The sequence below is a fragment of the Mus caroli genome, unplaced genomic scaffold (genome assembly GCF_978045245.1).
Source record: "Mus caroli unplaced genomic scaffold, Mus_caroli_1 scaffold_16, whole genome shotgun sequence".
Taxonomy (NCBI): domain Eukaryota; kingdom Metazoa; phylum Chordata; class Mammalia; order Rodentia; family Muridae; genus Mus; species Mus caroli.
The window spans coordinates 78870104-78883590 of NW_028227271.1; the positions used below are offsets into that span (position 1 = coordinate 78870104).

The following is a 13487-nucleotide window of genomic DNA, read 5'->3' on the forward strand; positions in this document are numbered from 1 at the left end:
TGTGACTATCTCCAGCGACAAGATTTTAGAGAGCGAAAATGGGAGGACGGAAGAAAGGGACAAAGAGATGATAAGGAGTCCCTGAGGGACTGTCATAAAGTGTTCCACTGAGACACTGGGTGATGAAGCACTTGCTGTACACTGGGAAACACAGCTTGGAACTGCACATAGCAATGTGTGCAAGCAGGAACGAAGAGTCCAGGATCCAGGGACTCTGAGTGAGGTCTCCAGCCTGCACCCGAACTACCATTTCAAACTACAAAGCTACAAACTACAAAACTACAAAGCTGAACTTCAGCTTTGTTACCAAACTATTGTCATGTAAAAGGTCACCACAAGGATACCAGGTGACAAGAAAGAGGAAGGGCGTCCTGTACCCTGAGGCGTTTTATAAAAGCTGTTTTGAGGCAATAGGGACTGAAACTAGAGCCCGACAGGACTGGGCAAGCATTCTAATGCTAAGCTACACTCGTAGCTAGCTGGGACGATGCTAAGCCTGTGTTAAATTATTTTTTAAAGACACTGGAATGAAACTCCAAAACACACAAGTTGAGGACCTAAGATGCAACTTACTTACTGGGACTTTTGAGAAAATGTGACCCTTTCTTCACACAGAGAACTACAGTTGGGTAATTGCTCAGCATAAGTGATAGTTCCCTAATGCCCAAGGGACAGGATATAAGTAAAAGAGAGATTGGTGAAGAGACCCATGAGGGAACAAGCAGACGCCCGGGGCACAGGCCCAGCTGTACAGGAATTATCAGAGTTGACTCAAATGTCCATAGGGTGCAAATGTAAATGCAAACTCAAAGGCTGACACCCAAGGGGGACACGGCCCCAACACGGAAGAAACTGTAGCGCTCATACAGTCCCCCAAGCCATGAGAAGCCTTTAGGAAAGGCTGAAAGCATGCCACGAAGTTTAATCTGCAACAGAACACTGACATGGGCACTATCTGGTCCCCCCATGGGTCCCTTCACCAAGTGTTCTTTTACTTATGTCCTACCCCTCAAGCATTAGGGAAACATTGCTTATGCTAGCAATTAACTGACAGTTGTCCTCTGTGGAAAAAAAGAATCTAAAGACATCTGTTGTCACAATCAGGGAGTTGGGGATACCAACACCCAGTAACTGAAAGGTCAGCAATGAGGCTAAAAGCCCTACTATACACAGGGCAGCCCGTCCCACCCCCAGCAATGTCTACGCTGCCGGAAGCGTTGGAAAATCCTGAAAAGAAGGTACACTTGAATACACCCAGAACTTTGAGACGGGAAACTACTAGAAAGCAACCTTGGCCCTTAGCTCTGGCCTACACCAGTCAATCTTCCAATGAGAGACTACAGTTATGGAAACCAGTCTAGGGGTCTGGTTTGGTTTCTGGTATTTGTTAGCGTTATCACATGCGAGTGTGGGTTTTAAGAGTGGCTGCCCTCTTACGCAACAGTAAACGGAGGCCAGTCAAGGTAAAGGCTAAGGAGTTGCATCTTCCACCTTCACCCTGCCGAGTCCTCTGCGGTCACATCTGTACAACCAAATGTGGGCGGAAATGATCAGGAGCTGAGCCTCAGGAAAGACAATGGCACCTCTGTTAGATGGAGGATGATGTCTCAACACTTTGATTTCAGAGTCTGTAGGAAGACTTTCTGAGTTAATAAATAATGAACTTAAACACACTTAGGTCTTCCAACACACACACACACACTCATCATGATTCTTTAAGTCCCCAAGTGAAAACTGCAATCACAAAACAACTCTTGCCCATGGTTATCTCTGAAGATAGTACAACGCAAAGGAAAGAAAATTAAAAGGAGGCTATATAGAGAATTCTTCAAACATATACTCAGAAAATATATATCATGGTTCCTGTGATGTTCTGGCCTCAAATGAACACCAGCAATCACGCCCAGATAGGGAGAAGGGCATGTCAATCAACAGCTTTGCCGTTAATTAAGGAGAACTGAAGAGCCAGATGAGAAACAGAAATCTAGAACCTCGTGTTTACTTTCCCCACCAGGCTGTGCACTTCACTTATTCTAACGAGGTGGTACCAAAGCCCCCGGCTCATAAATACACGGTGCCAGTGGCTCATCCGGGCCTCCTACAAGTGACCTGACACCTCTCATTAAGCGTATGAAGGCAGGGAGCCCAAGTAAAATGGGCTAAACCCTTTGATCGCACACATCCATGCCTGCAAAATTTCATCTTCAAGAAAGAAGCAGACAAGCGTGCAATGAGCTAGGTACCAAAAAGAGGTCGGTGTGCTGTTATGAAAGCACACAGCTCACAACACCCTAAAAAGGGCTGCCAAAAGAACAGACAAAGCTACAGCAGTTAGACCCCACCCCTGGAAATTCATCCTTGTACTGGGGACACCTGACGGTATTCCCCACAAAAGCAAGCAAACAAACAAAAGACAACAGTTTATCAAACAAACTGCAAATCTTGGCCTTTGCTAGAAAACAATAATAACTTTAAATCTGTGTGCATAACAGTTCATTGGTGTATAGCGTCACTGACAGTAATATTATGGAAACTTCCCTGCAAAACTCACAATAGAATTTAGCTGTTCCATTTCAAGCCTTGGGTTTTTTGGTTTTTTTAAACAATTTAAAACAAAACTCTATCTCTGTGAAGGAATTACATGTGAAACATGCAAAAAAAAAAGGTATTTTTAAAAAAATGCCTTAAAAATTAGAACAAAGAAATAAACACATTTACATGGACCTGCAAGATGGCTCAGTGGGTAAAGGTGCTTGTTGCCAAGTGTGTCCATCTGAGTTCAAACCCTGGGACGCACATGTGGAAGAGAATCAACTTCCACAAGTCGTCCTGACCTCTAAACAAGTGCTGTGACATATTACCACTCACACCTGCTCGCTCAAATAAATGAACCGTCTTAGGAGGCTGAGAGATTAACCAAGAGGCAGTTAAAAGTGACTGCTGCACTTCCAGAGTGGCCAAGTGTGCTTCCCAGCACCCCTGACTAGCTCGCAACTCCATCTCCAGGGGACCCAGTGCCTTCTTCTGGCCGCTCTGGTGTGTCCACATACACATGACATCTGTAGAGACACACACCATACACAAAAATAAAAACAAAGGAGGGGAGATGGAATGGCTTGGTATAAAAGGGTTAACAAATAATAACGGAACAGGAAGATTAAATTGGGCTGAAGCTGTGGAAGACAGAGTAGAGGAAGGAGTAGAGGAAGGGATCAATAACACCAGACACCTTGAAGATGACTTATGGGAAGACAGTGTTATAGAAGCTCTAAATACATACACACAAAGTTTTAAGGGCAATCTCGCATATCAGGCCAGACTAACGTTGAAAGACCCAACGTCAGATATAAGCTGCTTGCTTTGGAACTGTTGGCCAGTGAGGTCCCACGGGTCCCCAAACATTACAGCTATTGCCACTGCTCTTGGTCACACCCCAGAATTTGATGCTAAGACCCTATTGCTAAGGATGTTACCTGCTTGGATCATAGAATATGGCCCAAATCAAGCTGGTACAAGACCTGGAAGCTTTACCCTACTGCCTAGCCTTCAGAGAGCTGGGAAGGGTTTGCAAGGTTTGCAAGCTACTAGAGAAGAGTGACAGATCCTTCAAACTATGATAGTCCCGGGCCTAGCAACACACGCCCACAAGTGCATCAGCGGCGTGGGCACCATGGGAGTAACCAATCACTTTTTCTTTCTTAAAGCCATATAAATATATATATATATATATATATATATATATATACATATATATATACACACACATATATATATGTATGTATATATACACACACACATATATATATACATACACACATATACATATATGTGTGTATATGTGTATATATATATATATATGTATATATATATATAGAGAGAGAGAGAGAGAAAGAGAGAGAGGGGGGTGTTTTGCCTGTAGGTATATATTTGCATCCCATGTGTACAATGGCCCCGAGAACAGAAGATGACAATGGACTGCTTGAAATTGGAGTTACAGATGATTCTGAGCTGCCCCATGGTTATTGGAAATTAAACTCTGGTCTTCTATAAGAGCAGCCAGTGATCTGAACCACTTAGCCACCTCTCTAGCCCTATCAACCATTTCCTAGTTGGATCTAAGTCCTGCTCCTCAGGATGAAACCCTTACCTAGCCCCATTGTCAGGCTAAGAAGCTATGACAAGATGGGTCATGGGTTCTACGGGAGAATCTACTATTATACCACAAAACGGACAAGCTATTAAACTGACTCCCATGGCTTATCATCGTACTCAGAGATCAGTGCATCCAAGTCTCATTCTTCATCCCAGAAGTTTGTTTTTGCAGTAGATGATGATTATCACAGAGGCCCTTTCCTGGCCAAGGTGCCCTAAGGGGAATATATAGGCTGCACTGCACCCTGAAGACTCGGGATTCATTACAGACAAGGGTGGAAAGAGTGTGGGAGCCTGAGGCAATGGATGACTAAAAAAAAAACATCATCTTCTGGATGAATGGGGGTAGCTGCATGGAGGAGCTCACAGGAGTTGCGACAGCAGATACAAAGCTTGCTCAAGCCCAAGACAGACCAAATCCCAGAATGGAGCCAGGGCTGGGTGCACAATCCCACCCCTAGACATGGAACTAAGACAACTATGAGCTGCTAGGAGCAGGAGAGGCAGTTTTCTCAAAGAATGTAGCCCCCAGTAAAGCAACAACACTCCAGTGGAAGACTGCATAGCCAAGAATATTTGCCAACACACAGCTGATCCCAAAGGATTAAAAAAATAGAACACACATAGTCGGATGTGTGGGGAAACGAATTAAGGTAGAGTGGATGAAGGGAGATGAAGGGAAATATTATCAAAGCATGTGGTTTTGCCAGGCGGTGGTAGCACACGTCTTTAATCCCATTACTCCGGAGGCAAAGACAGGAAGATCTCAGAGATGGAGGCCAGCCTGGTCTACAGAGTGAGTTCTAGGACAGTCAAAACTACACAGAGAAAAACCTGTCTCAAAAAACCAAAAATAAATAAATAAATAAGTAAATGCAAATCTTTAAAAAAATAAAATTAAATGTATAAGGCTAGAAAGGAAAGGACTCTCACGGGGGCAATGTATTATGTGTATATTATTCTCTGAGCAATGCACATCTTGTCACGGTCTCATCTCAAAACAGACTTTTTAGCTTGTTTTTCTTTTTCTTCTTGTTTTAATAGCACTGAAAAATGTGGGAAGCAAAAGAAATCCTTGCTCTGGGCTAGAGCACAGCTCCGCGGTGGAGCGTTTGCCTAGTGAGCATCTGTCCCTGGGCTATCTCAGGGTATCAGGAGGAGGGCTGGGAACACTAAAGGACTTGCCTTCTGGTACAAATTCACAGAAAAATAATACTGATTATGGCATATATAATCAAATTAAATTCTTAAAAAGACACAAAGATGGATGTATAGGAAAGCAGGGAGTGAATTAAGGAAGAGCTGACAGAGGGGAGGTGATCATTACCAAAGCACGTGGCTTTGCTACAAGGTGATGGTCATGCCTTTAATCCCATCTCTGTGAGTTTCAGGCCAGTCTGGGCTACACAGAGAAACCTTCTCTTGAGAAAAAAAAAAAATTAACCCCCACTTCCAAAAAGCAAAACAAAACAAAACAAAAAATGTGGCCTGAAACTCTCAAAGTGTCTCATGATTGGAGGAAAGGTCAGAAACATCTCCCTTCATCTCTTACTTTAAACAAATTTACTAAAACAAAACATATACATATACGTATACGTATACATATACATACATACATACATACACTCACACATACATTTTAATCTGCCCTTTGAAGGAAAGCACCTCCTATGGAAAGGTCAACTCTCACCCTTGAGGCAGCAGAATTTATCCATACATAAGATCTCTGACCTGTCATGGTTCGCTTCCCTCGTTTGAGAAGGGGTAAGTCAATGAAGTATACAAAGCCATCAGCTAACAAAATCCTCCAAAGACCAAGAGGAGAGAGAACAGGCTCATGGGAGAGAGTGGGGAGCTGGCTGTAACCAGCCCTGCTGGAGTGGGCAGGAGACAGGGGAGGGGGGTCCACCCAATCTGCACACACTGCAGCAAGCAGAAGGTAAGAACTCATGTGGGGATTGGGAAGAGAGTCACAAGATTAGAAAGCTTGAAAACCAGCTGGGGATCAATATGTCACCCTGTAAGGACAGCCTATCGTCTAGATGGAATTCTGGAAATGCAGAATTTTTCAGAAGTTTCCAGGTTGAAAGAAAAGAAAACCAAGTCAAATCAATACAAGTGGCCCAGGAGACAAGATGGGTCGCATCTCAGGCTTCCTAGTGGCCGAATGTACTGGAATTTTACTCAGCATCAGGGCCTTTTCCTCCTCCTTCCTCCTCCTCCTCTTTCCTTTCTTCTTCTCCCCCCACCCCCGGCCCCCAGCCTCTTCCTCCTCCACACAGGCATCTCTGGCATCAGGGTGGCCTCAAACTTTCTATGAAGCTGAACATGACCTTCCCACTCTGACTTTGCTATGAGCACCTCCTGGGTGCTAGGACTACAGGCATCAGCCACTACTTCCTGTCTTAAGTGACCTGGGGACCTAACTCAGGGTTTCAGGGCTGCTAGGCAAGCTCTCTACCCAGTGAGCTACATCCCCAGCCTCTTTTCTTTTCTTTTTTTTTTTTTTTACTTCTAAGTAGATCTCTGATCTCTGACTTCTAGTATCCATCACCTACTACAGGTAATGCTTTGTAAATCTAACCACACACCTCCCTAACAACCAAGAGAGACAGACAGTAGAACGCCCACTTAGTGTCAGTCAGGGCCCTGGAAAGCCTCCTGACCACAGGGAGCTCCCAGATGCTTTGATCCCAGTCAGCAGGCACAGGGTAGATGGATGCTAAGAATGGAAAGCTTTCACTTGCCTTGAGTGGCAGAGGAAATGGTACCAAGCCACACACAGGCCTCCCTGGTGGCTTACTCTTCCAACTCCCCTGCAAATTCTTAGCAGGGAAGTATCAGGCCATCTGAACCCAAACTTTTGAAACGCATGCATCAACCCTACTAATCCCAAGAGCAGATGAGCAAGTTCAAGGTTTGAGTTCGCAAAAGTAAAGCCACTTAATGAAGTTACGGCTAGGAAGGCGAACGCAGTCCTGTCTCTCCCCGACTCTGGTTAAACACTGCAGGCCTGGCCCACACTGGTTTCTGCCTGGTTTTGAGATGTACAGCTAGCACATCAGGCCACGTGCTGTGGGAGAGGCAGGCTTTCTTAGCCTCCCCTAACCTAGAGCTCAGTGCTCTGCACTAGAACAACTGTCTGCCTGCAGCTGTTCCTCCGGCTTTGCTGTCCTGAACATGGGGTGGGGGAGACTGGACAAGGGGAATTCTTGAGGACTATTCGGACCAGGCCAGAGACTATAACCTCATTGTGAAACAGGACAGAGAGGACTCAGTTAATGCCCTCAAGATTTGGTGGGACACAGGTCCTTAGCACTCCTTCACATATTAGGAGCAGATGAGATGTGGAAGAAATGACAGAAAATACCAATGTCTCCATTTTCTTCTAACAAGAAATGTCACTATCTCTCCCCCATGCACAAAGAATACACTAGCCAGAGAGGAGGGAGAAGAGAGACTGAGGGGTCTATATCCCAGCTTAAAATGCTCTCTCAATTACTCCAGGTAACAATCAACACATGGTGCCTTCCCAAGCTAAGCAGGAGTGTGTGTGTGTGGTGTGTATGTTATGTTTGTGTGTGTGGTGTGTGTTATATGTTTGTGTGTGTGGTGGGTATTTCTGTGTTTGTATATGTGTGGTGTATGTGTTTGTGTGTATGTGTGGTGTATATGTTTGTATGTATGGTGTATATATGTGTGTTTGTGTGTGTTATGTATGTCTGTGTTTGTATATGTGTGGTGTGTTTGTGTGTGGTATGTATGGTATGATTTTGTGAGTGTGTGATGTGTATGTGTTTGTATATGTGCATGTGGTGTGTATGTGATGTATATGTGTTTGTATATCTATGTACAGTGTGTATGTATGTTGTGTGTCTCTGTGTAGTGTGTCTGTGTGTGTTTGTGCGTGTGGTGTTGAGTCTTTAACTCCAGACCTTAACCACTAACTTACACCTGCAGCCCTCCTCGGAACATCATTAGGGGTTCATTTCTTGTAAGCCAGACTGAACCAGACTCTGAGAAAGAGGCTTATCTACCATATGTTCACTAACAAGCTGTCTCCTGAAACATTACGATCCACTTTCTATACTTACATTTATGTGTATGCAACCTCCATAGACTTAGTATGGACATTAACGTGTCCATTTATGTGGTTGTTAATCCCTGAAAGGTCTGCTACTCGGAGAGCCATTATGCCACACCTCTGCCTAAAATAAAAAGCAGAGCTGAGCTCTTTGGAAATGCTTGGCGCCCCACTGTATTCCAGACACAACCACAGGCCCTTGGCTCTAGGGATGGGAACACAGAGCTCACTAAAAACCTCAACGATTTTGCACAACAGTCTTGTCATTTCTGCAGCGGAACCTTTGCTATTTACGCTCAATCTCTCTCTCTCTCTCTCTGTCTCTCTCTCTCTGTCTCTCTCTCTCTCTCTGTGTGTGTGTGTGTGTGTGTTTTATTGTACATAATTGCTTCTGGTTACAGACATACCTAAACCTAGTTTCTGCCTGAAGTCAACTCTTTAATAACAATGTCACAAGAAATGCAGAAAACACAAGCTTTCCTACACATGAGCACACACAATTAACTCAAGAGAAGTCATAAAAACTTAATGAAGGCCATGAAGAAACTGAAACCTGACTGGGGAGTTTGGCACACTCCCTTTCGCCAATCCTGGAGCAAATTTTAAAGGCAGCAGTGTCAGCTGATTGGCACAAGCCCTGCAAGCTTCCCTGGCCACTGGCCCCTAACAGGATGTCTGATCCCAGTTAAACCAGGCAAGTGCAGACAAGAAGCGCACACACAGGAATTAAGACCATGAGGCAACTGCTTCTCTAAGGGCAGCTCAGCTGGGAGTTGTTTTGTGGCTGTAGTGACTTCAGTAACATCTGCACACATTCTGGGTGTCGAAAGTTGAGGGGAAGGGTACAAGTCTTGAGTGAGTGAAGGTCAGAGATGTCGCTCTCTGTGCTATGGGCGTAGACAGCCCCTCCAGCAAAGAGGTACCGGGCCCCCAGTGACAAAGGTGGTCTCCGCAGCAGCCACACAGAATCACAAGTGTCTCCTACTTCCTTGTTATCTGACTCACACATGTAAGGCCTCACTCCGTCAATTTATTTTTTAGTTGTTAGCATGAGTTTTAAATTGTTGGCTAACAAGCAACAGGTCGTTATCTCTAAATCACCGAGAAAAGTTAACAAAGAGCAGAACGCTGCTTAGTGTGAAGGAAGGCCTAGAAGCTAGCTTGCTCCTGGATAACAATCAGTCCCTAGAAGTTAGCTGCCCTTGGACACCATGTGATTCCAGCGCTTTCCAGTCTAACCGAATAAAGGAATACCTTCTCAGGACAACTGACGGTGTTCTCAGACAGTAAGGTAAAAGGCTCTATGTCAGGAGTGTGTCTCCCATCACTACACTGTTTAGCTTTTTCACCTGCCCCGCCGCTACGTGGAGGGCAGAATGACGACAGCTGACTAGAAATCATTATGATAACATAAACACTAGAAATCATGATGTTAACATAAATATGCCAGCAAATTAAAAGCATTATATATATATCATTATATATATATACACATACATATATGTATATACATATATGTATATATGTATGTGTATATATGTGTGTGTGTAAATATATATATATATATATATATCCCAGAAATACCAGCCACCGGCAGCAAAGGGAAAAGGCTATGCCTCCAGTAATACATTCTTCAACCTTGGGCTGGTAACTTACTAATCTTTGGGTTAAGATTCTTCACTAGAAAGAGGAAAGATGAAAATAGGCAACCAGTAAAGACAACTTCACTGTTATTCCCATCCCGGAGATCTCCTCACAGAGAAACACAGGTGAAAAGGAGTTTTTGGAATTACTTAATAGTCCCATAACTTAGAGAGGTTAGTGTTAGGGTAAAGTTTCCGCCACTCACACTAGGGGGCAGAGTTCTACCCAAGGGGAGACTTTGGTCTTCAGGCTTAGGGAGACTGGTCGCCCCTCAAAAACCACACACAAATTTTCTAAAAGATCACCAAGTCAAGAACTATTTTCCCTAGAAACAAAACCTCATTCTTCTTAGAGATAAAAGCAACTAAAAACCCAGCCTAGCGGTAATTTACTGTTGTAGACCAACTCAAAAGTCCTGCTGCCTTCATACAGGTAGGAAACAAACGCCCATGAATTAAAAAAACATTAAGGAGTCTCTATTTTCTATATATTTCTGAGGTCTCTATTTTCTATACATTTCCCTTCTTTTAAGTAATGGTTAATGTCTTTCCAGGATGCCTTTCAGGGTGACAGAGACAAACACTTTGGTAAAAGTCAATCGACCATTATACAATACATCACTGTGGCCATTCTAAGTAGCTGTCTGAGAGTACAGTAAGTGAACGTCAGACCTTGAAACACTATAGCCAATTAACTCTGACAAAGCAAGCTAGCCAAAGCGGAGGCAAACTCACCACTCTGATTTGCTGGAAGATTCCAAGACTGTCCTGGATTCACAAAACCTCACCCTGACTTTTCAGCAAAAAATCTCACCAGCCTCCCTCAAAGTCAGCTAAGTTTACTCTGAGCCACTTCAAACCTCAAAACTTAAACAGAATTTATTAAATAAACACAACCAAGAAAGGAATCGGGGCCAAGAAACCAGAGCGGCTCTCCATCCCTGGGGGAAAAGGGAACTTTCAAGTCCCGTCTCAAGTAACTGTGGTGTCCCGCCCTCAAAGACCCTAAAGCGGGCATCGGTTTCATCTTCTAAAATAACCATTGTTTGCCCTAAACAAATTTTATTTAAACTCGAATTCAAGATCTGCCAAAAAAAAAAATGGCATTAAAAACAGGATCATTCGGTCTCGTACTCTGGAATTATCTGCAAACCCGACCTGAGCAGCGCTAGTAAATTAAGGACCCCAGACTTGAAGGCCCAATGAGGCAGGGCAAGCAGTGACCGAGGACCCAGCCGGCCGGCTCACACTTCGTTAGCCGGCTCCTCTGGAAGCCACAGGAAGCCCGCACGTTCGGCAAAGGAAGTCCCAGACCTTTCTTGGAGCAAGGCACCTACAGGCTGCTCCTTTTACCGCGTTTCCTGCACCCCAGCCGTCCGGCCCGCAGCTCTCCCCCACCCGGCGCCCGGGGACTCACCTGGCGCGGAGTGTCAGCTAGCCACCCACGCCCGGGGACATGCGAGCGCAGGACAAACTCAAACCTGCCTAGGCTTACTCATCCGAGACTCGGGGCCGGCGGAGGGAGTGGGGTTTCAGGAGACTCCCACAAAGTTTCCCCTCCTGGGGACGCGCAGGCGCTGGGGTGCGCTCGGTGTGCCGGTCCGGGTCCCGGTCTCAGCCAGGTCCTCCCCGCCACTCACTCACCTCGGGAAAAAAGCTGTCCATTGTTCCGGCGCCCGCACCTTCCCGGCACGGCTCCAGTCGCGGAAGTCAGCGCAGCGGCAGGTCCCGGGAAGCCACGCGTGTCACGGTGCGCCTCGGGGCGACTCCAGCCCGCGGAGCCGCCGCGCTGCCATGCCCCGGTCGCTGCTGCTCCTCCGCACCTTTTGTCCGCGTCTCGGACCTCCTCTGTCCCAACCACAGCCTTTGTCTCTCCTTCCTCCAAGTTCCTCACTTCTGGGCGAAGTGCTCCCGGGCGGAGAACAGCTGGTGGCACATTCTTCCCGAGCTGGGGGAGGGCCGGCTAGGGGCTGGCGACGCGCCTGCCTCCCTTGGAGCTCCGCCGGGGGCGCTCGGTCCCAGCGGGGGTGGGGTGGACGACTGCGGATCACCAGCAAGCCAACAACGGTGAGCTCTCCGGCCCCAGGCGCGGCCGGCTCTCGCCTGCTCTCGGGTCTCGCTTACCCCTGTGCTCGGTCCGCCCCGCCCTCAATCCCCGCCCCAATATATAACCACGCCTCCACGAGTAAAGCCACGCCTTCTACGGACCTGGCCCCGCCCCCAGAAACTCCTCCAACCTGCGGAGACTGAGTGTCTGCTCTCAACTACCCCCAGACCCCGCCTACTCGACTCCTGGTTATGCCTATTGTAGCCCCGCCTACAGCCTGCTCGGGCTTCCCACATGCCGCGCCCTCTCCCAGCTACCACCCAAACCACGCCCACCGGATGCGCGGCCCCGCCCCTCGGAGCCCTGCCCTGTGCTTTCCCTGAGAGCGGCGGGTGCGCGGGCTCCCAGCTACTGCTTAGATCCACTCTGAATCCATGGATCAGTGTGTTTCTCCTGGGTCTTCTTGCCACCGGCCTAGGCGCCATTAGATGACTTGACTCTTCCCTCTGATCGTAGATACTAGAAAGTTACCCGGGACTGAAGAGGAGGGGCCCCACGGCGGTGAATGTTAGACACCCCAAGAACCTGCTCCACGTGGATCTCATCAGTGCGACTCTATCGTTGTGCGATCCCAGGACAGGAAGCGGAAAACAGGAATCTGAACTTTTGAAAGCTGCTTTTCCTTGTTGAGTTTCTCTGCTCCAAGTGGGCTTTTTGATAGCCACAGGGAAATGTTTTGTATACTGGAAGGGGACGTGTCCTATAGCACTTTAAAATTGTAACCTCTTTTTCTGGACGTAAAGGAAGTAGAGCAGATGCGAGAGAGATGGGTAATTGCTCTCGGTTCACCAGGAGTCAGTCCTGATTCTCACCGAGACAACTCCTCCAGCTTTATTGTGGCCAGGAATCTGGGGATCCTGTAACACAGACTGGGATTCCTAAGTCTGCTTTCCTAACAGGAGTCCAGATGGCCCTCCAAAGGTGGTGCTTGGCCCAGTGCAGAAAGAACTCCCAACAGCGCAGAAGGAGTTTCCTTCTGTAGCAGTTTAGCAAGATCAGGTTTGTTGTTCCAAGTACTGGATCTATGAACCCTTTGAACCAACCGGCTGGGTGTAGTCAGACTCACTCAGGAGCCACACAGCTGGTCCAGCAGCGGGTTGTTAACTGGCACGCTGGGAACAACAATGAACTGATTTGAGAAGTTCTACTTAAAGGGTTTGTCAACTGCTAGCCGCTTGAGAAAAATACTTTCCAGGGCAGTCTTTCTGGAAACAGACACAGCCTTCACTATCCCAAGCCACACCCTGCCTGGTTAGGTACCCGCTTCTTAGGTTTTTTTTCCAGATGTTGGAAGATCAATCACATATTTGACTTTTTCTTGATGTCCTATTCACCTGCAGTTGGGAGAGTCGAAGCTTGTGCTCAGACTGAACGAAATGGCTGAACACATGAACCATCTTGTCATCTTTATTTGGGAATTTAAGCATTATTGTATTCCAAAGCATTACATTAGTGTTGGTGTCCTTACTCCCATCTCCCCACTTTGAGGGAAGATTCAAGG

At 46.5% G+C, this 13487-nt stretch overlaps 1 protein-coding gene across 1 annotated transcript in view; it reads right to left on the reverse strand.

The window, feature by feature from the left end:
* The window catches only part of Myo10 (myosin X), a 195787-nt gene extending 183786 nt beyond the window's left edge, over window positions 1-12001 (reverse strand). Inside the window, exon 1 of the mRNA XM_021183593.3 lies at window positions 11524-12001. Coding sequence (XP_021039252.1) covers window positions 11524-11544 — 21 coding nt within the window. The 5' untranslated portion in view covers window positions 11545-12001. The remainder of the gene's footprint in view (window positions 1-11523) is intronic.
* Between the last annotated feature and the right edge of the window lie 1486 nt (window positions 12002-13487).